General features: G+C 35.2%; 1 protein-coding gene and 1 long non-coding RNA gene across 5 annotated transcripts in view; one reads left to right on the forward strand and one right to left on the reverse strand.

The window, feature by feature from the left end:
* Positions 1-26,811, forward strand: part of ZNF804A (zinc finger protein 804A) — a 247,400-nt gene extending 220,589 nt beyond the window's left edge. Inside the window, exons 3-4 of the mRNA XM_006217404.3 lie at positions 20,901-21,031; positions 23,130-26,811. Of these exons, the coding sequence (XP_006217466.1) occupies positions 20,901-21,031; positions 23,130-26,361 (3,363 nt within the window). The 3' untranslated portion in view covers positions 26,362-26,811. The remainder of the gene's footprint in view (positions 1-20,900; positions 21,032-23,129) is intronic.
* Positions 8,677-27,072, reverse strand: part of LOC116280595 (uncharacterized) — a 559,775-nt gene continuing 541,379 nt past the window's right edge. For 2 of the 4 annotated variants that reach the window (XR_012072734.1, XR_012072735.1), the window contains 3 exons: positions 17,550-17,750; positions 14,436-14,533; positions 8,677-10,496 (listed from right to left, as the gene is read on the reverse strand). This is a non-coding gene — a long non-coding RNA (uncharacterized lncRNA). Of the gene's footprint in view, positions 10,497-11,998; positions 12,690-14,435; positions 14,534-17,549; positions 17,751-27,072 lie in introns of those variants that run through there. The other 2 variants (XR_012072737.1, XR_012072738.1) reach the window with 2 other exon arrangements.

Here is a 27,072-nt window from a genome sequence, read left to right on the forward strand (position 1 = left end):
TTACACATAGACAAAACATGATCTATCAATGACAGTTTCAATGGTTTTCTTTAAAAAATATATTTTGGGTTTTTTGCTTACTAGTCTAGCTAGTTAATAGAGTGGGGAAAAAAGTAGTCCTTGCTCATAAAATACTGGAGCGATATCTAAATTCACCATTAGAACTGATGTTTGTGATGAGCTTGCATTTGATACCCTTTGTCAGACTGAGGAGGTTTCCTTTCATTCCTTTCTTGCTAAGCGTTTTGCTAGGAATGGCTGGTAAATTTTATATGCACTTCATATTTGCTAAGATGATTATTACTCATCTCAACTAATTTCTAGATGTGTTGTGTTTTAGTAATTGATTTCTTCATGTTAATTGTATCTTGAAATCCTAGAATAAAATCCTAAAATTGTTCATGTTGTATTATTGTTTAATATATGCTAGCAAACATTTTTACAGTATTTTCACCTATGTTTATGCATATGATTATCTTGTAATTTTTCTTCTTCAAACTGATCTAGACAGGCTATAGGACGGGATGAGAAATGTTCCCTCTTTTTCTGTATTCCAGGATGATTGTGCAAGGTTAGAATTATTTGTTCCTTTGATATTTGGACTTTAAATATATTGCTGGTTCATTCATTTCTTTGTTTTATTTGTGGTGGTCCATGTTTGCGAGTGGCAGGGAGGGAATGCTCATTTGCCTCTGAGTTAGTTTTACAAAGTAGTATTGCCTGAAATTTGTCCATTTTGTGTAAGTTTCTTTTTTTTTTTTTTTTGATGTAGAGCTGTACATAACATTTTTCTTCTGGATTATCATTCTCAATCTTTTTGACAAACTTGCCACATTTGCCAAGTCATTAGCCCTTTCAGAGAACCAATTTTGGCTTCATAGACGAAGCCCCTCCTGACCCTCAAACACTATTGCTGTATCTTTAATTTCTTCTTTCATACTTAACTACTTTCTTTCTTCTCTTTTCTTGAATTTACTTTTCTTATCTTTTATCCCTTCCTTAGAAACGTTTTAGCAATATCATGTTTTAGCCTTTCTCAGTTTCTAATACAGACATTTAAGCAAAAGATTCTTTTCCTGTTTTTGCTTCATGCGGTAGATGTTGCTGTTTGCTATATAGCATTTTCACTTCTTCTCTAAATATTTTCGAATAAAGTTACTTTTAACGCCCAAGTTATTTATGTTTGTGATTTCTAAACATGAGGTATTTTCTTCCAAGTATCTTTTCCCTCAATCTGTTACTATTAATAAACTCTTTTATTCATAGCACAGTTTTAGATTTATAAAGAAAACAACTGAGCGGATAGTACAGAGCTTTCCCAAATACATGCCATCTTCTCACAATTCCTCCTGTTACTGACATCTTACGTTAGTGCGGTACGTTTGCTACAATCAATGGGAAACAACGTTGATCTATTACTATTATTAACTAAAAACCTGGGCACTAGATATGCTAGTTTATTCTTATTTTGTTGGTTTTCACCTAAAATTTTTCTGTTCCAGGATCCTATCCAAGATAGCACATGACATGTAACTGTCATGTCTCCTTAGGCATCACTTGGCTGTGACAGTTTGTTAGGCTTTCCTTATTTTTTAGATGATTTTTACAGTTTTGAAGAGTGCTGGTTAGGTATTTTGTATAATTTCCCTCAACTGGGATTTTCCTTATTATTCCTTTTTTATGATCAGACTGGGTTATGTTTTGGGGAGGGAGGAATAGAACAGAGGAAAAGAGTCGTTTTGTGATATCATTTCAAAGGTACATGCTATCATCAGGAATTATCACGAGTCGGTTTTGACTTGAGCACCTGGGTGAGGTCAAGTTTGTCAGGTTTCCCTGATGTAATTTTACTCTTCTCGCCCCCCTTCCCCCTTCCCATGCCGTAATCTTTGGGATGGAATCACTCTGTACAATGCACACCTAATTAATGGGGTGTTATGACCCACCACCTCAAGAGAAAGTATCTGCATAAATCATTTTGGAATTTTGCTACATGGGACACGACCCTTCTACTATATTTATTTATTTATCCAGTCATTTATTTACATCAGTATGGACGTTTGTTTTATACTTCGGGTTGTAACCTAATACTGCCTTATGTGCTTGCTCAAATTATTCCAGCTTATTGGGAGCTCTTTCAACTGGCTCTTGTGTTTCTTTGACATATCCCAGTACTCCCATCGTTGTTTTTTATGTGTGTGTGTGTGTGCTTCTTTCTTTGTTTTCAGTACTTCCTAACTTTCGAATGATCCATGCTCTTCTTTATTATTTCCTGCCCTGACCTAGAATCCGCCATTGCTCTGAGGGGCCCTGATGTCTTCGATTGGAAGATAGTATTAGAAACCAAGATCTGGGCTCTGGTTCTGCCCCTTCCTAGCTAAGCGTCAATGCTCCTAGCCTTTTCAGCCAACAATTAACACAGAGATATATGTGTATATAGTAACCCATGTTAATTTACGTAAGTATAAATTCCTATTTTTTTATACTCTATTTCTTTATATAACTATCTGGATTTATGTTAGGCTGAATCTATGTTTATACTGACCTCTAATTATAATCTTTTAAGATGTGGATCATTCTAGGCTATTCCTTTTGTTTATCTGTATATTTCCACTTTGCAGTGAGACACTTGGTTCTCACTGTCTGTGATCTATTTACGTAATTGTTCAATTCCAGAACTCTGTTAACTAAAATGCAGCACTTACGCAGTTCCTTCTACCTGTAGGCGTCCAGACTTCATTAACTACCAAAGTTACTTAGGTCAGCACCTTCTCCCACACCCCTTCAGCGAGGTTGTTTCAAACATTTATAATACAGTTGGATTTTCTTGTCACAGTCTGAATTCTTTTCTTAGATGCCTGACTTCCTAAATGATTTCTTTAAATTCACATCTGTTAAGGTTTACTCTTTTGCGTCGTAAAGTTCTCTGGGTTCTGGAAAATACATGATGTCATATATCCACCGTCTGAGTATCACACTGACTAGTTCCCTGCACTGAAAATGCCCCCATGCTCCACCTCTTCGTCCCTCTCCTCCTCCCCTTGAATGTGTGGTGACTGCTGAGTTGTTGGGTTTTTTTTACTGTTTTCTATAGTTTTGTCTTTTAAAGAATGTTATATAATTGGAATCATACAGTATATAGCCTTTTCCAACTGGCTTCTTTCTTTACCAACATGTATTTAATTTTCCTCCATATTTGTTAGTGACTTGATGGCTCATTTCTTTTTATTATGAAATAATATTCCATTGTATGGATATAACACAGTTTTTCATCCACTCATCTAGTAAAGGGCATTTTGGTTGCTGCCAGTTTTTGGCAATTATGAATAAAGCTCTTTACACATATCTGTGTGCAGATTTTTAACTGGACATATACTGCAACTGAATTTGGTAAACACGGAGGAGCGTGATTGCTGAGTTGTAAAGTAAGACCGTGTTTAACTCTCTAAGAAACTGCAAACTGTATTCCCAAGTGGCTGCACAATGTTGCATTCCCTTCAGCAATGAGTGAGAGTTCCAACTTCTTTGGCTAAATACCAAGGAAAACAACTGCTGGATTATATGCTGAGAATGTGTTTAGTTTTGTAAGAAACCACTAAGCTGCCTTCCAAAGTGTCAGTCCCCACCAGCAGTGAAGAGGCGGCTCTGTCGTTCTAAATCCTCATCAGTGTTTGGCATTGTCAGGTTTTAGTGTTTTAGCATTTGCAGTGATGTGCAGTGGTGTCTCACTGTTGTTTGTTTTGCAGATCCCTAGTGATAAATGATACTGAGCATATTTTCATATGCTTATTTGTCATCTATATTATCCTTTTGGGTGAGATGTGTTTTCAGATCTTTTGCCAATTTTTTAAATTAAATTTTTTGTTTTCTTAATGAAGAGGTTTAAGAATTCATCGTATATTTTGGATACAAATCATAAAGCATTTAAATATTTTATTATTTTAATTTAATATAAAAAATATTTTATACTAGCAAATGCTTAAACTTGTGTTATCCCATGGTTAATGAGCATTAGTGATGTACTGATACTAAAGAAGGAGAGAGAGCATAAGGAAGTCACCAAATTATGCTTTGAGTCTGCTTTTGCAAAGATGTTTGAACACTGGTTAATTAATACAATTAATTCTCACCCTTCACATAATCTGCAAAAAAATAGAAAGCTACACTAATAGTGCATAAAGCAGCGATGACTAGCAAAGAACTTTTGTATTTTTACTCTCTTCCAGTTCAATAGTTCTTTGGTTTGAAGTCTCTGTTGAAAATTTGCTCTACCACTTCCTTAAGGACTATAGAATACCAGCTCCAAAATAACTTATTTTTTTAATCTAAACTTTCTTTCCAATTCATACCTAAATCAAGCCTAGAGAGATGATAAAGATTTCATATTCAATAGAAAATTCCTCGTATAGTACAAGAAATCTTTATAGACAGTAAAGGAGAGCATGAAGAGACTGAAGAAGCATTTGGAAAAACTGTTCCATTTGTTTTTATTTTACCTTGTTTCAGACTGAATTTAGGTGGCTTGTAAAGATAGAGTTTGGAAATTCTCATATAGGATGTAAGCTTCTTAAGTATAGTAAGAAAGGCTAATTTTTATTATCATTTCATAACCTAACTCTTCTTTTTTCTCCCAATGGAAGAAATATTTATGAAAAATACTTCCATGTTGAGTCATTTCCAGTTTTATAAATGTAAAATTTTTGTGTCCTCCATTATACATTTTTTACATATATAAAAATGGTAAGGTTCTGATTGAATAACTATTTTACAGTAATGTCTGTGATTATGGTATTATAATTAATTGGCCTTATGTTTGGGGTTAAGCACTTTACTTTTTGAACTAAATATTTAGTTGTTTAATTTTATATTTTTTAGATAACCATTGTTTATAGTTGTGAAATTAAGGTTACTCAGTACTTTTATATAAGGAAAATCATCGTGTCAAAGGACTTAATTCATTGTTAATATTAATCATTTTAAATGGAATTCCACTTTATTCAAACTAATCTATTTGCAATTTTAACTTCATACAATCTTTTAATGTACATTTAAATGTAAAGTGTGTGTGTATATTTGTGTGTGTGTGTGTGTGTGTGTGTGTGTGTGTGACTATTTATAAGAATCAAATTTTAGCTTTTCAGTTGACATACAGAGATCACTCAGTGAGGTCAGTATGAGTCCCTCAGATTTTTAAAGCATGTTAAGTGTATCTGTTATTTCTAAAATCTCTTTTTTATAGATTAGATAAAAATAAAAATAAAATTTCTGTTTGTGTTTCTTGCTAAATGCAAGCAAGGAGTTTGTGAATGGATTAGTCCCATTTATTTTCCAAAAGCATGGTGTTTTTCTTAGGTGCTCTAATGCAGATGGACAGGTTCTGGAGCATTGAAATTTGTGTGTGTGTGTGCGTGCGCGCACGCGTGCGTGTGTTTAAAGTACAGAATATTTATTGGAATACTTTAGGTGAATCTGTGTTCTACAACTAAAAGTATAAAGAAAAATATGTTTGCATGTTGAATCGTCATTTACTTCAGTCTAGTTCACTCTACAGTACACAGCTACAGGAGATGAAGTCATCTTGGCTCTTACACATTGCCTTTCACTGTTGTTACTGCATCTCAGTTTTTCTTTATTCTATTGTAGAACTTCAGTGTAACTCAGTTGTAACCAGCAATGATGCTGTCCTTGTAGGAATAATTCACTCCGTATTTTCAAATGCTTGAACCATTGTAGTGTCAAGGGTATTCCACTTACCCGGGGAGGAAACTGTTAGCAATTAAGAGCCTACTTGGTGCCAAGAAGTTCTGTACCTCCCACACTGATTACCCACCAAGCAGTGATTGAACCAGTTAAAACGCTCCATCTTACCCATCTGCTTTCTCACTGCTGGCATAACTTGAGCTTGTTTGAATTTTTCATGCAGCTCACTATAAGACTGGATTTGATTTTCAAGATATTTTTTGGAAGAAATGACTATAAATGATAAAGAAGAGAGAAGCAGAGAATTCTGGTAGGAGGAAACTTCAGGCCACAGTGAAAGTCTGAAACCTGTTAAGGATGGGGGAAAAGAATTGGGTGGACAGAGTCTAAGACTGGGGCAGAACATCATGAGAGCTTTGGCCAGGCTCATGTAAGCCAAAGGTAGCCGTTACAGAAGTTCCAGCTCTTGCAGGAGTGGGCCTGCAGTAGTGCTGATGCCAGGCTCTGTCATAGACTTACGGCAGCTGGTAGGAAGCAGAACCTCTGCGTGAACACGGTGATCATCCTTCATGGCGAGCAGCTGGGGCCATGGATCAGTTATGCTTCCCCCAGCAGGACACTGAATGGTGAATTTTCATGGCTGTCACTCTAGGTACTCGTTCCTAAGGTCATCAATCAGTTGCTATGGTACGAAAGACTTGTTATTTAACAAACTATCAATGAGTATTGTTGCTCTAAATATTATCGTAAACTCTAGAAAACTGTTCATATCCACAAATAATCATGGAGGTAATGAGTTTGTTTCTTTTATTATTTTTCCTTTTTTATGTTTTGTTTCCTACAGAGTTTTGTCTTGGAATTTATGTTACAACGGCAGATTTCTAAAATAGAAGTGAGATTTGCAGTAATTTATCCGTGTATGTGTGAAATATTGCATGACACTTTATCTTATTTTCCGTTTGTATACTTACATTGATTTATTAAATATCTCCAAATTATACACACATTTGACTACCTTTTTCCCCCAAATGTACTCAAAGACAGTACAGAAAGTGACTTACACTAATTTGGTCACCTGGTCTCTGAAGGTGTGTTGTGTTTTGCTGTGGTTCTTGTGTCCGGGATGTAGCTGATTATTTCATTCAGGGTCCTGTTCATGGCAGTTTAAATGAGAAATGCTGATCCGGTCAGAGATTCAGGTGGAGTTGAACTTCTGAGTGTTTTTGTTCTTTTTACCTTATAGAAACCATGACATTTGTAAATGACCTTGTTTCCTTTGTCATTAGCTATGCTATATGCTTAAAGCCAATTTTGTGAACTGCATGAAATTCACTTGACATAATTTTGTCATTGTTTTTCACTGCCATTTGTCCTAACACTTTACCTTTTACTCTGACCAGGAAGCTCAGCTAAGGAGTGCACAATTGCAGAGTTTAAAAGCATTACATCAAATTCTTTCTTTCTGGTGACTTCTGATTGCAGAAAAAAAATTCATTATACCAAATCGGATCAGATAAAAAAAGATTGTGTCTGAGTTGTCCCCCATGCAGTGAGCAATATTCTCTATACATAAGTCAAAGGCACTTTATTAGGAATTTTCCAGGCTTATTAAGGTATTATGGACAAATAAAAATTGTATATATTGAGGATCTACAATGTGATATTTTTAAAGCATATAACATGATGATTTAATATAGGCAGACACTGTGAAGTGATTACCTAATCAAGTTGATTATCACATCCATCATCTTGCATAGTTACTTTTTCTGTGGGGAGAACATTTAAGATCTACTCTGTTAGCAAACCTCAAGTATACAATATAGTATTACAATATTATTAACTATTATCACCATGTTGTATGTTAGATTTTCAGAACATATTCATTCTACATAACTGAATTTACATCTTTGACCATCATCTCCCCATTTCCCCCACCACCCAGTCCCTGGAAACCACCATTCTACTCTTCATTTTTATGGGTTAAGCTTTTTTTTTTTTTTTGATTTCTCATAGAAGTGAGATCATATAGTATTTGTCCTTCTGTATTTGACTTAACTTCATTTAGCATAATATCCTCCAGGTTCATCCAGGCTGTTGCAAATAGCACTATCATCAAGGAAATGCAAATCAAAACCAGAATGAGATATCACCTCACATCTGTGAGGACAGCTGTTATCAAAAAGACAAGAGATGACAAGTGTTGGCAAGGGTGTGGAGGAAAGGGAACCCTGGTACACTGCTGGTGAAAATATAAATTGGTGCAGCTACTATGGAAAACAATATGGAGATCTCTCAAAAAATTAAAAATAGAACTGCCACTTGACTCAGCAATTCCACTCCCAGGTAGATATGCAAAGGAAATGAAATCTGTATTTCTGAGAAGATACCTGCATTCCATGCTCATTGCAGCATTATTCACAATAGCCAGGAATGGAAACAACCATAGAATATTATCCAGCCATAACAAAGAAGGAATACCTGCCATTAGGAGAGATTTTCTTAAGAGTTTTCAATTGCCACTGGCTACAGCTTGGCCAAATCCTAGTACCCTAACAGGTCTGTTTCCCTAATATGAAGATCCATCTTCTTCTGGTTTTATCAACCCCTTCTATTTTTTCTTATTCTCTATTACACCCTGCCAGCAATTCATATGTCTGATTTAATGCTCATTAAATACAAGTAACTAGAAACCCAGGCTTATAGCATGATGGTCACTACAGGTATAGTATACAAGTTTGTAGCATTCCAGTGCTCTTACTCTAAGCCAGAAATTGTGCTAAATGTTTTGAATGCTTTAATTCCTTTAATATTTACCACAACTGTATCAAGTAGGCATCATTATTATATCCATCTTACAACTAAGAAAACTGATTACACAGCTAAAAAGTGTAAGAATGAGGAGTTTAAGCAATAATATGTTAGAATCCAGTCCCATATTATAAACCATTGTCTAATTATATAATATGGAGGTTCAGATACTAGTTAACCAGTTTATTTTTTTTTGACCATGGCTTGGCATTTATAAGTAAATATACATTGAGGTTCACAAGCATGATTACAGCATTACATTTTCCAAAGGTGTAAAATCTACTTTTAGTCAATGAGGAAAAGCTTTATTAGCTTAGCAAGAATTAAAATCTTATAATATGTATAACTCTCTAAAAGGGATAATAAAATTAAGTCCTGGATTTCTTGTTTTCTCTTGACCATTTATATTTGTGAGTTATTTTAAAATGTAAAACAGATTTTAAAATTGTTAATAGAATATGTAAAAATAATTATAACATACAGAATGGTCGAGAACTATATTAAAAATTCTGACCTTATCTCTTCATCTCATTCCCAGATCTGAGAGCTAACCGAGTTTAACCATTTCTTTTACTGATTTATTAATTTTAGACTGATCTTTGATATACTACGATGAAAGATGAAGAATTTAGTATTTTTAATTTCTACTTTCCTCTATCCACCTACAATTTTTATTAAATACACTATTACCCATATGGTATCTAGTAGTTTTTTGTAATTTTAAAGTGTTTTTCTTCCTTATTTATTTCTTGATTCGTCAGCATTAGACATTATATACTGACCCACTGATATAAAAGATAAAGAACTTAGTCTGCTTGCATTTTAACTTTTTCCTTACTTCAAAGTTTTTGTAAGTTAGACAGTTTAAAACTGTTAAAAGAACACCATTAAATGTATTTCATTCTACAACCAGAATTAAGTCTTCAATGCACTGTTTTTATGTCGAATCATTTTATGCCCAGCACCAATATGTATGTTATGATTCAGTTAGGACTTTTTACAGAGTCGAGTTACAACTGAAGACATAAAGAAGGGAATGTTATCCTTTGTTACTAAATCCTGCTGCTTGAAAGAGACGATCCCTGCCTTCGAGATTCAAAGGGCTCCTTTTAACTGCCGTGCGCTTTCTTTGACTCTCTTTGATAGCACGCGACTGCTGCCGATTTCTTATATTTCATGTTGTCCTTTCGTAGCTACTTCTTTTTCTTTTACTGTGGTTTATCCTGCCAAAAGATCATATTGATGATAATCAGGTAGCATTTTTTTTTCGCTCTGGCATGTTTCAAAATATTTTTTCTCTCAACTTTTGCCTGAGTATGTAAAATTCTGGATTCAAGTAATTTTCCTTTAGAAATATGTATCAGTAGCTTTTTTGGTGTGGGGTGGGGGGTTCAATCATTCAGTGTTACTGGTTATCTCCGTTTCATTCTCACTTCTTTATATGTAATGTGTTACTTATTTTCTCTGGAAGGACTAGGCTCGTCAGTACAGAGAGATGAAATCTATAAATTAGTTTTCAGTGTATCCCCTCCTTGAACTGAGTGCAGATTCTGGGCTTTGTGTTTATTGGCACAGGGTGTTTATAGGCCTGTTTCCATCTGGGGTGATTTTATGGTGACTACCTGGAGGGGGTACCCTCCTCTTTCTTTGCTGAAGTAAGAGGTCTTTATTTTGCTGGATGAAGTCCACTGGTCTAGCTGTTCAGAATCCAGTTTTTCAATTAGTCTGATAATTACATCAAGACCACTCATCATTTTTGTATTTGTCCACTGACTTGCAGATTCTCAGAATTTTCCTTTGGAATCAACACAATTACTTCAGTGTTCTGCATGGCCATGTCCCACATCTGTATTTCCTGTCAGTTCAATCTCATTGTCCTTATAACCTGGATCTTCAAACATTTGAGTCCACTTCTGTCTCATTTTCTTGGTTTGGAGAACATTCATTATTTTTATTTTTTCTTAATGTTTTGTCTTCTTATTTGATCACTGGAAAGAAAAAGAAGGGAAGCATTTGCTGAATCAGACATTTTTCAAGTCATTTAAAATTGCAGATCTTCCTTAAAAGCTTCATAAAACAATATACAGGAGGGTTATTGATCCAGTTTTATATAATTATAGAATAGAATCCAAGCATTTTAACATAATATTCAAGACTTTCTGTCCTTAAGAGTAATGCATCTCCTTTTTAATATCATCTTTGCTTTATTCCTGTGATGGGTAGGATTCTACAATGACCCTCAAGATTCCTAGCCCCTTCTGCACACACATCTCTGTTATTCAATCATGCCTTAATCTCTATTCTACTGTGAAGTGATTTTGCAGATGCAATTAAGATCCCAAATTAGTTGACTTTAGGATGATCTCATTAGGCTTAATGTAATCCTATAAGCCCTTTAAAAACAGTTTTATTTGGCTTGTCTAAGAGGAAGTCACAGACGTGAACAATAAGCAGAATTTGGCATGTGAGAAATTCTCAGCTGGGGGCTTTGAAGGGGTAGGGACTCCATCGCAAGAATGCAGCAGCCTCTCACACCTCAGGGAAGTGTCTGGGTGACAACCAGCAAGGAAGCAGCTATCTCAGCCCTGCAACCACCAAGACGTGAATTCTGCCAACAACAAGAATTAACTTGGAAGCAGATTTTCCCCCAGGGCCCTGGGATGAAAACGCAGGTCAACTTTGACTGACACTTGATTTCAGTCTTGTCTGCCCTGAACAGAGAACACAGCCACTCTGTGCCTGACCAAAGGACCCATGACTAATAAACTTGTGTCATTTCAATCCATTTAATCGTGATGATTTTTGAGGCAGAAATAGGAAACTAATACATTCTCTCACCATTCCACATTTGTTATGATAAACTCTAAACATTCCTTCTATATCTTCATGTCTGTTTCTGACTTGAAAAATACCTGTGACGTTCTTTCTTTTATCTCTTAACATTTTGTTTTTCTATTATGATTTGTTTTATTTTTGAAAATTACCCACAGCTTATTTACAATTCTTCACCAATCCTTTCTGGGAAACATAATATCTTCTTCCTTTTCTGAAAAATGTCACTTCGTATCCCATATATAATACATTTCATTTTGCCAAATTTTATATTGATGACAGTAGGAGGCCTCCTTTGTAGTACTTATGTAGTACTTTCATTAGTGTCATAACTTGAAATTAAATAAACTACATTTTTAATTAAATTGTGACACTACAGAGACAAACACTGTAACAATGCAAACAGACTTCAAATCGATGAAAGATTTTAATAGAAAATATCAGTGTTGACTCAAATAAATGAATGATGATAGACACTTAGGCTTTCAAACTGAAATCAGAAGTTTCATTATCTAAATAATATAAGTAGCAATATTAGGTCATACAATTATATAACACTTTGTAGTTTGAAAAATATTATCATGTTTATTGTTTTATTTTGATTTTCCAAAAAATTCTAAAAGGTAGGAAGTTTGTATTTAATATTTGAGGACACAAACTTGTTTATAATATAATTTATAAAGGCATACAGATAGCTGTTAATAAATCCAAGGCTCTCAATCTTATAACTTAAACCTGATCTTTTCCCCACACAACCTGTACTCCTCCATTATGGTAAATTTCTGCTAGAAAATAGTTACTTCTTCCATATTGTATTAATTTACTATTGCTGCTGTAACAAATTACTAAAATTTAGCAGCTTAAAACAACATAGATTTATTTTACAATTCTGGATGGCAGAAGTCCTAAAAGCCAGGTATCAAGTGTCAGCAGGGTTGTGTTTCTTCTGGAGGCTGTAGGAGAGAACCCATTTTCTTGCCTTTTCCAGCTTTAAGAAGCTACCTTCATTCATTCTTTGGACCTCTTCCCCCATCTTCAACATCAGCATCAGTATAGCATCTTTAAATCTCTCTCCTTTTTCTCTCTCTCTCTCTTGACTCCCTGTTCGTCTCCCTCTCCCTCTGTCACTTCTGCTTCTGTCATTACACCCTCTCTGACTCTGACTCTCCTGCTCCTTCTTTCATTGATAAGGATGCTAGTGATTAAGTCTGGCCCCAGCTAGATGATCCAGGAACATATCCCCCTTCCAGGGTCCTTAGGTTCATCACATTTGCTAAATCCCTTTGCCATGCAAGATGATATATTTGCAGGTTCTGAGGATTAAGACATCTTCTGTCTACCACAGGCACCTGTAGTTATAATTATAGGGTGGCTATATCAATAGGTTTTATCTAGTATTAAGATTAGCAGACTTTAGAAAGACAGCTCTATATTAATATCACTAAATTCAAACAGTTTCACAGATTATAATTAAAGAAAAATAGTATAAAAGTATAGAAATTTTACTTTATTAAACATACATTGTTCACCTAGTATAGTACTAATTTCTAATAGACAAACAGCTCTTTACAATTTTCCATAATGACACAAAATTGGGTTATACATGGAATTCACGTTGCTACTCTGTGTTTAATGTGAGTTGTGTTTAAATAGATCTCCAGTGAAAGAGGCATTGGAATCATAAAAATAAAAAAGGTAAAAAACATCACTTGCCTTTGTTCTACAGCTTTGAGCACGTTTACAGCTAATTTCAGTTTTTGGAAGTGAAATGTCTCCACCACATTTTTTCATACTTATAATTCTATAATTTGAAATATTCATGTGGTAATTCCTTTGGAAAATGCTCAAACTCATAAGCTGATGAAGTTATAAACTGCTTTTTCATTAGGGCTTTTAAGAACTCATCTGTGAACAATTGTCTATCAGAGACAAGTCTGTTTTCAACAGAAAGCAATGAGGTAATGCTGGCTCAATTCCAGTTGGTTTCATTAAGAAAATATAGCAAAACTAACAGATAAATTAAAAAGACAAATTAATTACTTTATAAGTAGCTACTGAGAGCACTTATGTATTTAAAATGATTTATATAAATATACAACAGAAAATATTTGTTACATGCATTTTTCTATTTTATTTGTAATTTCTTAGAACACATGTGTATGGGCCATTGCTGTACACACACACACATATATATATGAATCAAATTGATAAATTAACATAAATGAAATATGATGTTGATTTTCTAAAATAGAAGGCATCAAGTGCATTCTAAAATCCCTTCTACCTTGAAAAATTATTTAATTTTTCTCTCCAACAGGAGTCCTTACATTCCTAAAGCAGTTTGGAGGCTCTTTCTTTTGGCATTTCGAGTTACAATTTAGTTGCCAAGGGAAGAGATCACATGGGTGGATGCGGGAGCCACTGAGGCCTAGAAGCCCTCTCTCACAAATAAGAGCAATTATACTGCAGGTTGCATGGGTGTAACTTCCCTGGTCCCGGCAAGGGACAGAGCTCGTTTGCACTCAGCAGAGTCACCAGTGATGGCTTCCACCAAATATTAATAAATCCTCCACATTCTTCCAAGTCCAAATGCCATTTGCCAAACAGAACTTTCCAAACAAGCAAAATTTCCTAATAACACAATTGATATTCCACATTTATTACATGCATAAGAAACAGAGCTATAAAGTTATACTAAGGTTAAACTACTCCATAGAGAAGATGTTTGCTAACCCTTTACTTATTATTTCTTTATTGTATACTATGTGCTAAATCATTTGTAATTACACATATAAAGTACTTTTGAGAGAGAAACAGGATATGTCTATGTCTAAAAATTGTAATATGTATTTCCCACAGACTTAGATTTCTGTTGTCCCTATTTACTATTTGCCCACTATATTTATACCAAAAAGATGACTAAAATATTGACAACCCACAAATATTCCATGTTGTTAAAAATCATGGATATAAAAATTCACCAGATTTAAATTTAAATTTAAATTTAAAAATTTCTTCTCAAAGTAAAACATACTAGTAAAAAAAATGGAAAAATACTATACAACAGGAAATAAAATACAGTCCTTTGATTTTACCTTAAAAAGTGAAATATTGTGGTGGTGGGGGGCATTTGACTCAGTGGCAGAACACATGCTTGGCATGCACAAGATTTTGGGTTCAATCCCCAGTACCTCTGTTAAGGGAAAAATAAATACATAAAAGAAAAGATTTTTAAAAAGTGAGTATTATTAACATTTGTGCATTTTCTGGCATTTTAGTCTGTTTTTATGAATGCATATACATTTAATTATATTGTAAAATTATCAGCATGCTATTTTTAAAACTAGCATTATACTACAATATTTCTAGTATTTTAAACTCTTAGTATTATTAGTAGTAGCTGCATAGTATTTCCTTATAAAATTGAACCAAAATTCTTAATTATTCTTCACTTTAGGGCACTCAACTTGTTTATGTAGTTCTTTTAAATAAAACTGTCGGTATTTCTTACACCTGTTTCCATTGCTTTTCCTCTACTACCAAAGATCTTAGTGAGATTTTTGTTAGCAAATTTTCAAAGCTTTCTATTGTATGCGGGAGTTAATCACTGCTATCCTGTGCCAATTCAATTTGACAAGCATTTGTGAGCACTTACAATGCACAAGACAGTGCTGATCCAGCACTTAAGAAAATGAACTGAATGGTAGGAAAATCAGTTTCAGACATAACACATACAAATTGCAAAGACTTTTATATTCGAATCAGAATGAGTTTTTTGTCCACAAAGAGAAACTTGAGTTAATGGAATCTAAAGAATGAGAGGCCTTGGGGAAAGATACTGTTCAGATCTGATATGCCATTAAGAGATTAGACGCTTTTAAAGCTGCCAAGAGGAAAGTCCAAATGATACACATTCATGATAGTAATGGGAAAAGAAATTTAAAAAAGAATCTTCCACAGGTTCACTCAGCATAATGCCATTGATTAAATAATGACTAGAAGGAAATTACACATTGAAGTGTGATACCGTTCACTTGAATATCTTAACCTTCCCTGAAGAAATATATTTGCTAACATTCTAATAGAACCCAGTGCATAGTGTCTTCCAAGAGAGTTAAATTGATTCAAGAAATAGAGATAGTGATTGAGCTGTAATTCTTTGAAGGTTTTATTCTATGTAAGGTAGAAAGAAAGCATACTTAGATTTTTCAAAAACCACTGAAAATCATTCTTGATAGAAACAACTCATGGGAATTTAAAGGAAAGTTTAAGCCTATGGAAACAGTAATACTGGGTAATATGTTAACTAAGATATATGAAACTAGGAACAGCAGTATTGGAACAATTCAGAGGACTAATGGATTTACTTGTAGTAGAGAAAACACTTCACAAGGTAATAATTATAATTATTCTAAATAGGTATTTTATTTAGTATCAACTGATTCTACCTTAAAAGATGACTTTGAAAGCATCAGTCTTAGAATGTGACAACTGGGACTTTAGACATCATCAGCATCTTCTGAGGAAACAAAGATCTAAGAATATGCAACTAATTATCCAGTCACACACCCAGTAAGTGGGTTTATAAGCTAAGATCACATTCAGCAGCAAATGAAAATAAACTCGGATAAAGCTGGCTTTTATTTATTTTGTTCAACTACATAGGTAATCAGTCCTAGGATAATGCAGTAATGTAACGATGCTATTAGGGGACGGGGCTCTTCTCAGTTTTTGCTCTGCTATCTTTAGCATCTAGGCCTTCTCTGCCAAGCTGACGGCCTTGCAATTGAAAGATGGTTGCTCCCCATCTAAGACTCCCGATAACACATCACGTGGGTAGGAAAGGGGAAAAAATGCTTAAAAAAAAAATAAAGAATTTTTCTTTAATGAAACCTTTTTTTTTTAGGCATATCCTCCTCAGAGGCACCTGCTTACAGTTAAATTAGTGAGACCTGTGTCATATATCCACTCTTATGTACAAGGGAAGCTGAAATTTTTATTAATTTCCCTTCCAAAATTAGAATTCTGTTAATGAATTGGAAGGATGTAATTGACAATGGGAAAGCAATTTGCATTGTTCACCACAAACATCATAACTAGACTACCTATCCTCTGGTGGAAACCAGAGTATTAATCAGGGTTCTCCAGAGACAGGAAGATAATAGGACATATATTATATCTATCTATATGTCTGTCTATCTATTGACTTATTTTGAATAGTTACTCACAATTGTAGGAGCTGACAAGTCCGGAGTCTTCAGGGAAGGCTGCCAGGTTGGAAACCCAGGAAAGAGCTGATGTTACAGTCTCAATTCCAAAGGCTGTCTGGAAGCATAATTCTTTCTAACTGGAGGACTTGTCTTATCTTTTAAGGCCTTCAACAGATTGAATGAGGACCACCCACATTGTGGAGGGTAATCTGCTTTACTAAGATTTAAGGAGTAAATCCGATTACTCATGTGATTTAATGTTAAAAATAATTTTAGATGGGACTAGCATCTAAAATGTACTGATTTAAATGGGAATCTCATCTAAAATTCCTTCATAGTGACATCTAGTCTGGTGTTTGACTAACTGTCTGGGTAACTTGGCCAAGCCAAGTTGACGTGTAAAATTAGCCATCACAAGTCTACCCCTTGTCAATTTGGCACCTATGGACATTTCCTCAATGATACATAATCTCCAAATAAAGACAGCAATAAGTAATATGCTGCCTGACATGATACAACTATGCTGTATACAACTGAAAATAAACTAACTTGTTCCCCAGAACAGGATGTAGTTGGGTGATGTTCATTCTTCTCTTCGGTATCTTATAACTTAAATACCATGATGTAAATTCAGTACATCTTGTATGATAAGAGAATAAAGGAGGAAAGAAAAAAATACGTATTTTTTCATAATAAAATGTGGAAGAAATATGCATGACAATTACAGTCCTCATTCCTATAACTAGTCCTGTGGTCATAGTTGGTATTCATAACTGCTTTATATCACTGTACGTGACCTTTGAGCTCAGCAAGCACCTCAGCTGGTCACGGTTCTTTCCGTTGTGAAGTAACCCAAACCCTCCTTCCTGAGGGATTCTGGGTCATTAGTAGTACTGCCTGAATTGGGTTGTTAGAGTTTTCCATTGACTTTAACCACAGGGCATGGCCCTAAGAGACACCAAAAGGGATCTCCTGTGTTCCAGACATCATCTTCCTTACCTCCATTGTGGTATAGCAGTTCTCTGTTCACTCGATAATCAGGATCAATCATCTCATCCCACACAGCAGCTCCCTTCTTTGCCTGTTGATTTGGTGGCCTGAGAAGCCCAAAGTGGCAAAGTAGCAGATTTAACTTCTAGTTCACTGGCATAATTGATGTGTCTCCTGGCAGAATTATTCTGCAACTTGGACCTAAGACTTCTAGGCAAGAAAAGCATAAAGTTGTGGGTACAGAAAGCAAAAAATGTTTCTAGTGTACACAGTTCTGAATGTCCACAGTTCTCTAGCAGGGGAGGGTATACCTCAGTGGTAGAGTGGTGCTTAGCATGCATGAGGTCCTGTACCTCCGTTAACAATAAATAAATAAATAAACCTAATTACTTCCCTCCCCCCACCCCACCCCCAAACTAAATATACACAGTTCTATAAATCAGCATTTGGGGGTTGATTCCAGCCATGTCAATCACTCAGTTATATCACAGATAACACAACAGTGCTGGCATTTGATAATCGACAGACTCCTTGATATTTAACTGCTATGTCAGTGGAAATGGATTAAGTCAAATCATAATGGTTAATTTGGAACAATAAATAGTGAAATTCTTGGCATTTCATATACTTGCTCTAGGGAAGAAAATATAATGCTTCTAACAAAAAGCAAATCTTAACTGGAACATATATGCATTTTTATATAATAGAAATTAACTTTTATTCTAAAGAGTTTATTAAAAATAGTCAAGTCCATCTTTCTTATTGGTTGCCTCCAGTTTCCCAAAGGATCTAGTAGGAAAAAGTCATGTCTACCCATTAAAGTATCACTATTTATGAATAAATTTTTTTAAAAAAATCTTTAAAATAATAGTTCTTTCATTGGTATTGCAACTTTCTTGCTTTATTTCACTTTGCATTTTGATTCTCTTGTTTATTTGAACTTATCTTCCACTTTCTTCAAATTCTGTTAGCATCCTCCTCCTAACATAAACCCTCTCTTGACTGAGTATCTCTTTCTTACAATGGCAAGTGATATTTCTCAGTAAAGGTAATGCATATCCTTTAGGTAACTCAATTATGCATATTCAATAAATCACCAATTCTACTTTTTCTTTCCATTACAACTCCCTTAGAAAAAGGCTCTTAAGGTTTCTTTCCTGGGTCATTGTATTATCCTATTTACTGGTGGCTTGGTCTTTAATCTTGTTTCACAGCAAAATTTCATGCATACTGATACCAAAAGAATCTTAGTAAAATGAAAATCCTATTGTGGCATTGCATTGTTTAAAGTCCTTCAATGTTTCCTACTGTCACATTTAGTAATATGATAGACAGGGCTCTCCATGATTTGGTTGGACCCCATAATTCATCAGTTTTCATTATTTCCACACATACACTCTGCTCTAGCCATACTTCTTTTTTAAGAATGTGCATGCTCCTATTTCTATGTTTATACAAAACTGTTTTATTTTCCTTGAACTGTCCTCCCACTTCCAACATCCAGCCCTTCTTCTTCATGCTTTTTTGTATTCTTCAAGACCCAGATCAGATGTCACTTTTCCCAGGTAGCCTTCCTTGGAATTTTTGAGGGCACCTCTGTTCTCAGATGGCACAATAAGAATCCTTCAGCCACTCACTGCCATTCTCTCTTCCTGTGTGTCTTCTCTCCCTACTTCTTCAACATGCATATCAGCATACACTCACACACTTGCCCATACATGCCAGATAAAGGTAAAAATGTTTTATTTACCCTTTTTTAAAATATCCCAGCCTTAACAGAGTGACTGTTGCTTGTGCTCAATAACTTGTTAAATGAGTCTTGATGTGACAGGTTTTAGGAAACAGAGATGACTGTCAAGACTATGAATATCTAAAATTTAAAATTAAAATGTGTTTGCCCTATTATACTCTAATTCTACATAATTTAATAATCAATAGATAATTTAATTATATTATAAAAATGTAGCTACTTTTAATCATCATATCTGTGTAATGATATCAAAGTTTTCCTTTCTATAAAATAATGAGACAATTGAGATATTTATGATATGGTCTATCTTTTATCTAAATTCAACTCTAAATAAACTCCCCCACAAACATGTCAATGCAAATGATCATTCTCAAAATATTTTTGTTTTATTTTAAAATAATTATTCTAGAGTAATCTCTTATATATATATGCTTATATATATCTACATACCTTATAAAATCCAATTTATTAAAATATTAGAGATTACTTGAAGTTGAAGTTATGGTTTTATGTAGGTGAAATTAAGCATGTACAATTAGGATGAACAGGAATCTAATACTCTTTCATCAGCATGACTAACTTTTTTTCTAGTAGGAAACTACTTTGGAGGCTGTAAGTGATTCCCACATAAATCAACAAATATTTATTGAGCAGGTTTTTTCTACATTAGGCATTATTCTAAGACCCTGGCTTGCATCAATACATATGTACAAGACATTTATGAACACTTTGTTCAACCATTTCATTAAGATGTTATTAGTGTATGTTGTAGTCTCTTAAGAGTCCTTTTCTAAGACTCTGACGTATCATGATTGCCTAACAAAATGAAAAAGAAAAAACAATACTTTAATCATTTTCAGTAACTACACACTGTCTCTGTAAAAGACTATGGTGAAAATATTTGGGGCATGGGACCACCTTGGTGTCCATTAATCATGCCACATATATGGCTATTTATCAGTTCTATTCAAGTTGCCACGTTCTTTTCCTGGCCTTCCACCCCCACCAAATGAGCTCCTTTAGTACAGATGAAAAATATGCTTAATATGAAAAGAATTTACATAAAATACTATTAATTTTCCTCTCAGATTGAATTATTTGGGAAATATGCCTGATATTTGAGGGGAAGGATTGTTTTAAATCACATTAGTAGAAGGCATTTGCCACATGAATTAACGTAAGATACTTACTCTTAAAAAATATGAAAAGGGTCAGATACCTTTCTAATATAGAGCACATCAAATATAATGGAATTTATTGTATATAACTGAAATACACAAGCTAATTGAATTTGTTTAAAAATTAGGGGTTTATAAGACCAAAACTTCATCTGAATTAAGCAGAGAACCTTAGCAGGAAACAATCAATAAGCAAAAATGAAGGTTTTCCATCCCAATTTACCTAAGACATAAGTATACCTTTTAATATAATATGATAATATGTTCTGGCATTTTTTTACAAGCCAAAAGTGCAAGAAAATATTTTATTAGAAGTGGTTTGCTAATGCTGTGTTTTCCTTAGATGATGTGTTGGAATATTCCAACAACAACAGTAACTTTGACATTGCCATAGACTCAGATAACGTTAATCATTTTCATGTTTTTTAATAGAGGCTCAAAGAACTGAAACAAAGGGAATTTGCTCGAAATGTAGCATCTAAATCCAGGAAAGATGAAAGAAAACAGGAAAAGGCACTCCAACGCCTGCACAAGCTGGCCGAACTAAGAAAGGAAACTGTGTGGTGAGTGTGCAGTGAAATGTTAAGTTTTCTTAAAACATGACAACAACAAAAAAAGGAACCAAATAAAGGGTACAAATCTATTTATTTCTGTACCCAGAATAAGACACTCACATTTTCATGGCTTTCTGTGGGCCATAAACAGTAAATTGAATTTGAATTTTATGCAAACACCTGTTTAATGCACATTTCAATAAAAAGCCAAATGGCTATAATTTTAGTTTGCAAAAAAAAATTACATTATTCTGCTATTTAAGCTATCTTAGTTGAAAGCTATTCTATTTCTTAGTGCAATTCAGAACATTTGACTGAAGAAGAGATCAAAGCACTATCTCATGGCTTTTGTTATAAATGGAGTTTAAGAGGAACTTACTTTTTAATTGAAAATTTGGAGAACTTTTATTTGAAATTATCTTTAAGAATATATATATATAGACATATATATGTCTGTCTATCTATCTATCTATCTATCTAGATACACTCACAAGGTTAGGAAGACTCTGTGCATGTCAGAAGCAGATCAACATTAGTTTCACAGTGAATGAACTCTATCTGGACTGTTAAAAGTTCACAACTTTTACACTTTGTCCTGCTTCTAACAGAGAGCAGCTATAGTGTTATAAATCAGAACTTAACAATTAGGCCAGGGCAATAGAATGAAAAGAAGACCACCCTATTGAGTGCCCCCTGCACCATTAAATCGGCCTCTCTGATGATTGTCTAAAACAAAGCTATTTTATACCAAATTTACTTTATACAGGATAATGTAAAAGGATATTGATATATCAAAATGTTGTTTGATATGTCAAATTTGGAAAAAATCAAAATGAAATTTAAATATATTTGGAATTGTATAGTGAACTATTAAAATCAAACGTAACTGCTATTTTATACTAACCAGACTCAATCTTTACTCTGTATAGTGATAAATTAAAAGTTATACAAGTGCAAGTTTACATTTCAGAGAATCATAGGACCTAGGTAATTTCATGTCCTATAAGTAGCATTTGCAATTATAAATTCTAACATATTGAGAGAACTATAGTTAATAAGACATGTACAAAAGAAGCAAAATACCTAAATTACTTTTCTTGGCATACAGTACATATGTCACATTACACACACACACACACACACACACACACACACACACACACACACACGGTTTTCACATTAATTCAGTGTCTTTAAAGAGGTGCAAACTAAGAAATAGTGTTGTTTCTTAATACCAAACTAGGCAATGAAACAGTCCATTGTGTTAGCAATTAAAGAAATTACTTGATTAAAAAAGATTTTGGGCTTTATAACTTCTGGGAAACTGACTTTTTAGAAAAGCATCAAAGATTCTGCACAGCATGATTCTGTCGGGATAAAGATAATATTTAGGTAGTGCTCTGTTTATATGCTGGTATAGTTCTTTGAATAAGAACTCACTATTAATGGGATACTGTAATGTCAAATGAATGGGAATCGCATCTTAAATAAGTAGCCTTTTATCCTATATTTATATATGATATAAAAGATAACTTCAGGGTAATTTTAAAATATTAAGAATAGTAACTCCAAAAGACTCAAAGCTCTCATTGAGTGTATCACCTGGCCAATGGTGGACTGTCACTGAGCACTGGTTGAACTGAATTGTTGAACTGAACACCCAGCCCTGCTTACATCATGATTGAGAGTTTTTCTTTAATTTCCTTCATATTCTCTATGTAGTATCAGTCATGTTAAGTATTTATGAATTAAAAGTAATTTTATGTTAGAGAATTCTATACTCCAGAATGTCCCTGAAAAGGTCATGGAGGTAAAAAATCTTGGTCTGGAAAACTGGCTGAGAGAATACAGATGTCTTTGACCATTGCCATTAATAGCTATAAAAGCCACTTAGGATGGCATCTCTGAGTTATCACAAACAATCACCAATAACTAAGTGAAACTGTGGTACTATGGAAGGCAATTGCACTATATGAAAGTAATTAACTTACAGACGTTTAAAAACTTGGGAAAAAAATCTTATAATGACATTTCCAAGATGTAAGTGTTTACATATTTTGCCTCAAAAGTGTCCTATCTGAAAACACACTTTTGTTTCTTTTTGTAGTGCTCCTGGAAGTGGCCCCATGTTCAAGTCAACAACTGTTACTGTGAAAGAAAATTGTAATGAAATTTCCCAAAGAGTTGTTGTGGATTCAGTTAATAACCAGGAAGATTTCAAATGCACTTTGATTCATAGTCAAGAGAACGCTAAAGATGTTACCACTGTGGCTGCAGATGCAGAAAGTGCAAATAGTTCTCCTGCCAAAAATAACCAACTTGGAGATCAAGCCAAGGGAATTCACAGACACAAAATTGGCTTTTCTTTTGCGTTTCCAAAGAAAGCATCCGTGAAGCTGGAGTCCTCAGCTGCAGCCTTCTCTGAATACAATGATGATGCCTCTGTGGAAAAAGGATTTAGCAGAAAAAGTAGATTTGTCCCTGGTGTTTGTCATCTTCAACTATCTTCACCAACAGACGCGCTTTTGAGTTCTGAGGAGAAAGTGAACTCTTTTCATCCACCAGAAGGACTGTGCACTGACAAAGAAACTGCTCAAACTCCAGAGATGAAAGATGTTTCTAGTGAAAAAGATACACTGTCATTACCTCCATTTTGCCAGTTTCAACTCCCTTTATCATCTGATGCAGGTAATTGTCAAAATTCAGTCCCCTTAGCAGATCACCTTCCACTGAAAGATGTAATCATTAATGAAGGCATGCCTATAAGTGGTAACAGTTCTGAATTTCTAGGAAATGAATCCATGGTTCTTAATATGGCTAATGACTGCCTATCTTTGCAAGCTACCACAGAGGAAACTAGTAAGGACCATGATGCATCCACAACTGAAGTTGAAAATAAAAATCACAGCCCTGAGATGTCCGCCCCTTCAAATTCTGAAGAGGATAACGTAAACTTACAGAAAAAAACAGATTTATATAAAAGACCATGTGAGCCATTTGTGCCCGTCCTTAACAAAGATGGATCCACGGTTCTTCAGTGGCCGTCGGAAATGCTGATTTACACATCGACTCAACCATCAATTTCCTATAGCTGTAATCCTCTCTGTTTTGACTTCAAGTCCACTAGATTAAACCACAATCTAAATCAAAATAAGCTGCCCTTCAGTAATCTTTATTCTCAGCAGAAGGGAGAAGACATTTACAAGAGACCAGTTGTGGACTGCAAGGACACATCCACTGCCGGACTCACTGATTATGAAAGTGGAGGTAGCAGAAATGAATACACCCAAGTCACTCCTCTTCTGGCTGAGGATACACTGTCCAATAGCTGTGATTCTGGGAAAAATAAGAGTATAGGTCAGAGGTATAAAAATATTTCCTGTAGGATCAGAAAAACAAAAAACTACACTTTTACTAAAAATCAGATAAAACAGGATGCTCTAGATGACAAATACAACAAAATAAAACAAAAAGATACTCATGAACACTGGTTCCATAAAAGTAGAAGGAAGAAGAAAAGAAGAAAGTTATGCCACCATCATTATGGGGAGAAAATCAAAGAGTCAGAAACTCACATTAAAATGGAAACAGAAAATAGTTATACTGACACAACTAGGAAAAATCTACTGGAAACAATTTCAGAAAAGCAGTATTTAGCTACGGACCAATTATCAGACTCACATCAGTTACCTGATAAAAGGCCCAAATCAGCATCCATTTACTTAAGTGAAAATGATGAAATGTGTAAAACTCAGAACAGTGAATACAATAGTAATGATGTTATCAGTTCTAAAAACCACAGTAAAAAGAACTCAGTTGTTTTACATGGACAATCCAATTCAACGATGATACATTCGGGGAAACATAATTTAACATTCTCCAGAACTTACTGCAGTTGGAAAGCCAAAATGTCCAACTGCAGTCATGATCACAGATGCCTAGTTCTTCAAAATGATATGAAATGCATGAGTCAGAACCAGGCTGTTAAAAGAGGTTATAATTCTCTCACTAGTGAATCAGAAAGATGCCATCGAAAACGTAGACAGCATTCACATTCTTATTCTTCAGATGAAAGTTTAAATCGACAGAATTATCTACCAGATGAGTTTGTGAGGCCACCCCGTGCTGCTGCTCCTCGTAAACCTAAAAGAAAACGGAGAAGAAAAAGAAGCAGATTCCACACCGGTTTGGAAGCTTTGGAACTCAAAGAGAAGACAGATTATCCCACGAAAGGCCATGCTTCCTTATGTCACCAGGATGAAATAATAAGTGAAGACAAAAAAGAGGAAATAAATCCACAAGAAATTGCAAATGTCCAAAGGAACTCAGAACAAATAGACCAAGTAGAAGATGAACTGGCTTTGCCCCCCAGCAGTCCCCCTCCTGAACCCAGTGGTGAGACGGAGCGTGTAATGGAAACTGCTTCTGGTGACTTGTCAGAGATTTCCAATGAGCCCTGTGGAGCTAGTGCCCCAAGGAAAGTACAAATCGACGGTACCTTGCTCGAACACAAAGAAAGAAGTGAGCGTACAAATATTAATGAAAAGCAGATTCCTTTCAAGGTGCCTAATATTGAAAGGAACTTCAGACAGTCACAACCTAAATCCTACCTTTGCCATTATGAACTGGCTGAGGCCCTTCCACAAGGAAAGATGAATGAGGCGTCAGCCGAGTGGCTGTGTTTTAATTCAGGAATCCTCAATGCACAACCACCATTACCATTCAAAGAAGCACATGTCAGTGGCCACACCTTTGTAACAACAGAGCAAATCCTGGCTCCGTTAGCGTTACCAGAACAAGCATTGCTGATCCCCATAGAAAACCAGGACAAACTGAGAAATCTACCGTGTGAAGTCTACCAGCACATCATCCCGCCGAACATGCTGGCCAGCAAGGTCAAGCTCACCTTCCCCGCCGCAGCCCTCCCGCCCCCCGGCGCCCCCCTGCAGCCTCTGCCTCTGCCTCTGCAGCAGCCCGGATGCTCTACCTCCGTAACCACCATCCACCACACCGTTTTGCAGCAGCACGCGGCGGCCGCGGCGGCCGCGGCGGCGGCTGCAGCTGCGGGGACCTTTAAAGTGCTTCAGCCGCACCAACAGTTTCTGTCCCAGGTCCCAGCTCTCACCAGAACATCGTTACCTCAGATCTCAGTAGGACCAGTAGGACCAAGGCTTTGTCCGGGGAATCAGCCAGCTTTTGTTGCTCCGCCTCAGATGCCGCTCATCCCGGCCTCGGTTCTTCATCCCGGCCATCTGGCTTTCCCGCCCTTACCCCACGCACTCTTTCCTTCGCTGCTTTCCCCCCACCCTGCTGTCATCCCACTCCAGCCCCTCTTCTAGTCCTCACCATGAAAGGGAAAGAAAATATTCATGTGAAAACTATTGCTATATGCATTAATGCTCATCTAAGTGGATAATTGCCTATTTAAATGGTGGGAATAAACTAGCCAAACTATGGCCTCCTTGATATGAAATCGTTTACTGTATGCAAATAAATTCCTAAGTTTCTGATATATAATCTTATTAAGGCACTGAATAGTTTGAAAATCAATACAACATATGCTGTATATTAAAAGGATGTCTTAAGAGTATGTATAATGTACATAAAATATATTTATAGTACTGTAATTTATGTTGTAAAGTATGCTCTTTGTTTCTTTTTAATCTCGTGTATTTGCACCTATTTAATGTTTAGACAAAGCTGATGGCACTATGTTTTGTACCATGTTCCTTGAAACTGTAAATTCAGTGAAAAATATCTCTTGCAATAAATTTTTGTTAAATATTTAAGTAAATCAAACTTTTGTTTTTAGTTGGTTTTCACTGGGGAATGTATGATAACAGTAGATTTTGCATTTATATTGTTTCTTCTGCTCGTTGGCATCTCTGAGCCTCAGAGGCTCAGCAAAATATCTTTGGAGTTCTATCAATACTTAAACTAAAATACCATCTTTCAGAATAACAGGGCCATTTGCTTTTCTGTTTATCATAGTGTTGTTTATACTCAGAGTTTACTATATTTCCTGAATACTTGGCCCTCTAGATGATAAA

Source organism: Vicugna pacos, chromosome 5, assembly GCF_048564905.1.
Source record: "Vicugna pacos chromosome 5, VicPac4, whole genome shotgun sequence".
Classification (NCBI taxonomy): Eukaryota; Metazoa; Chordata; class Mammalia; order Artiodactyla; family Camelidae; genus Vicugna; species Vicugna pacos.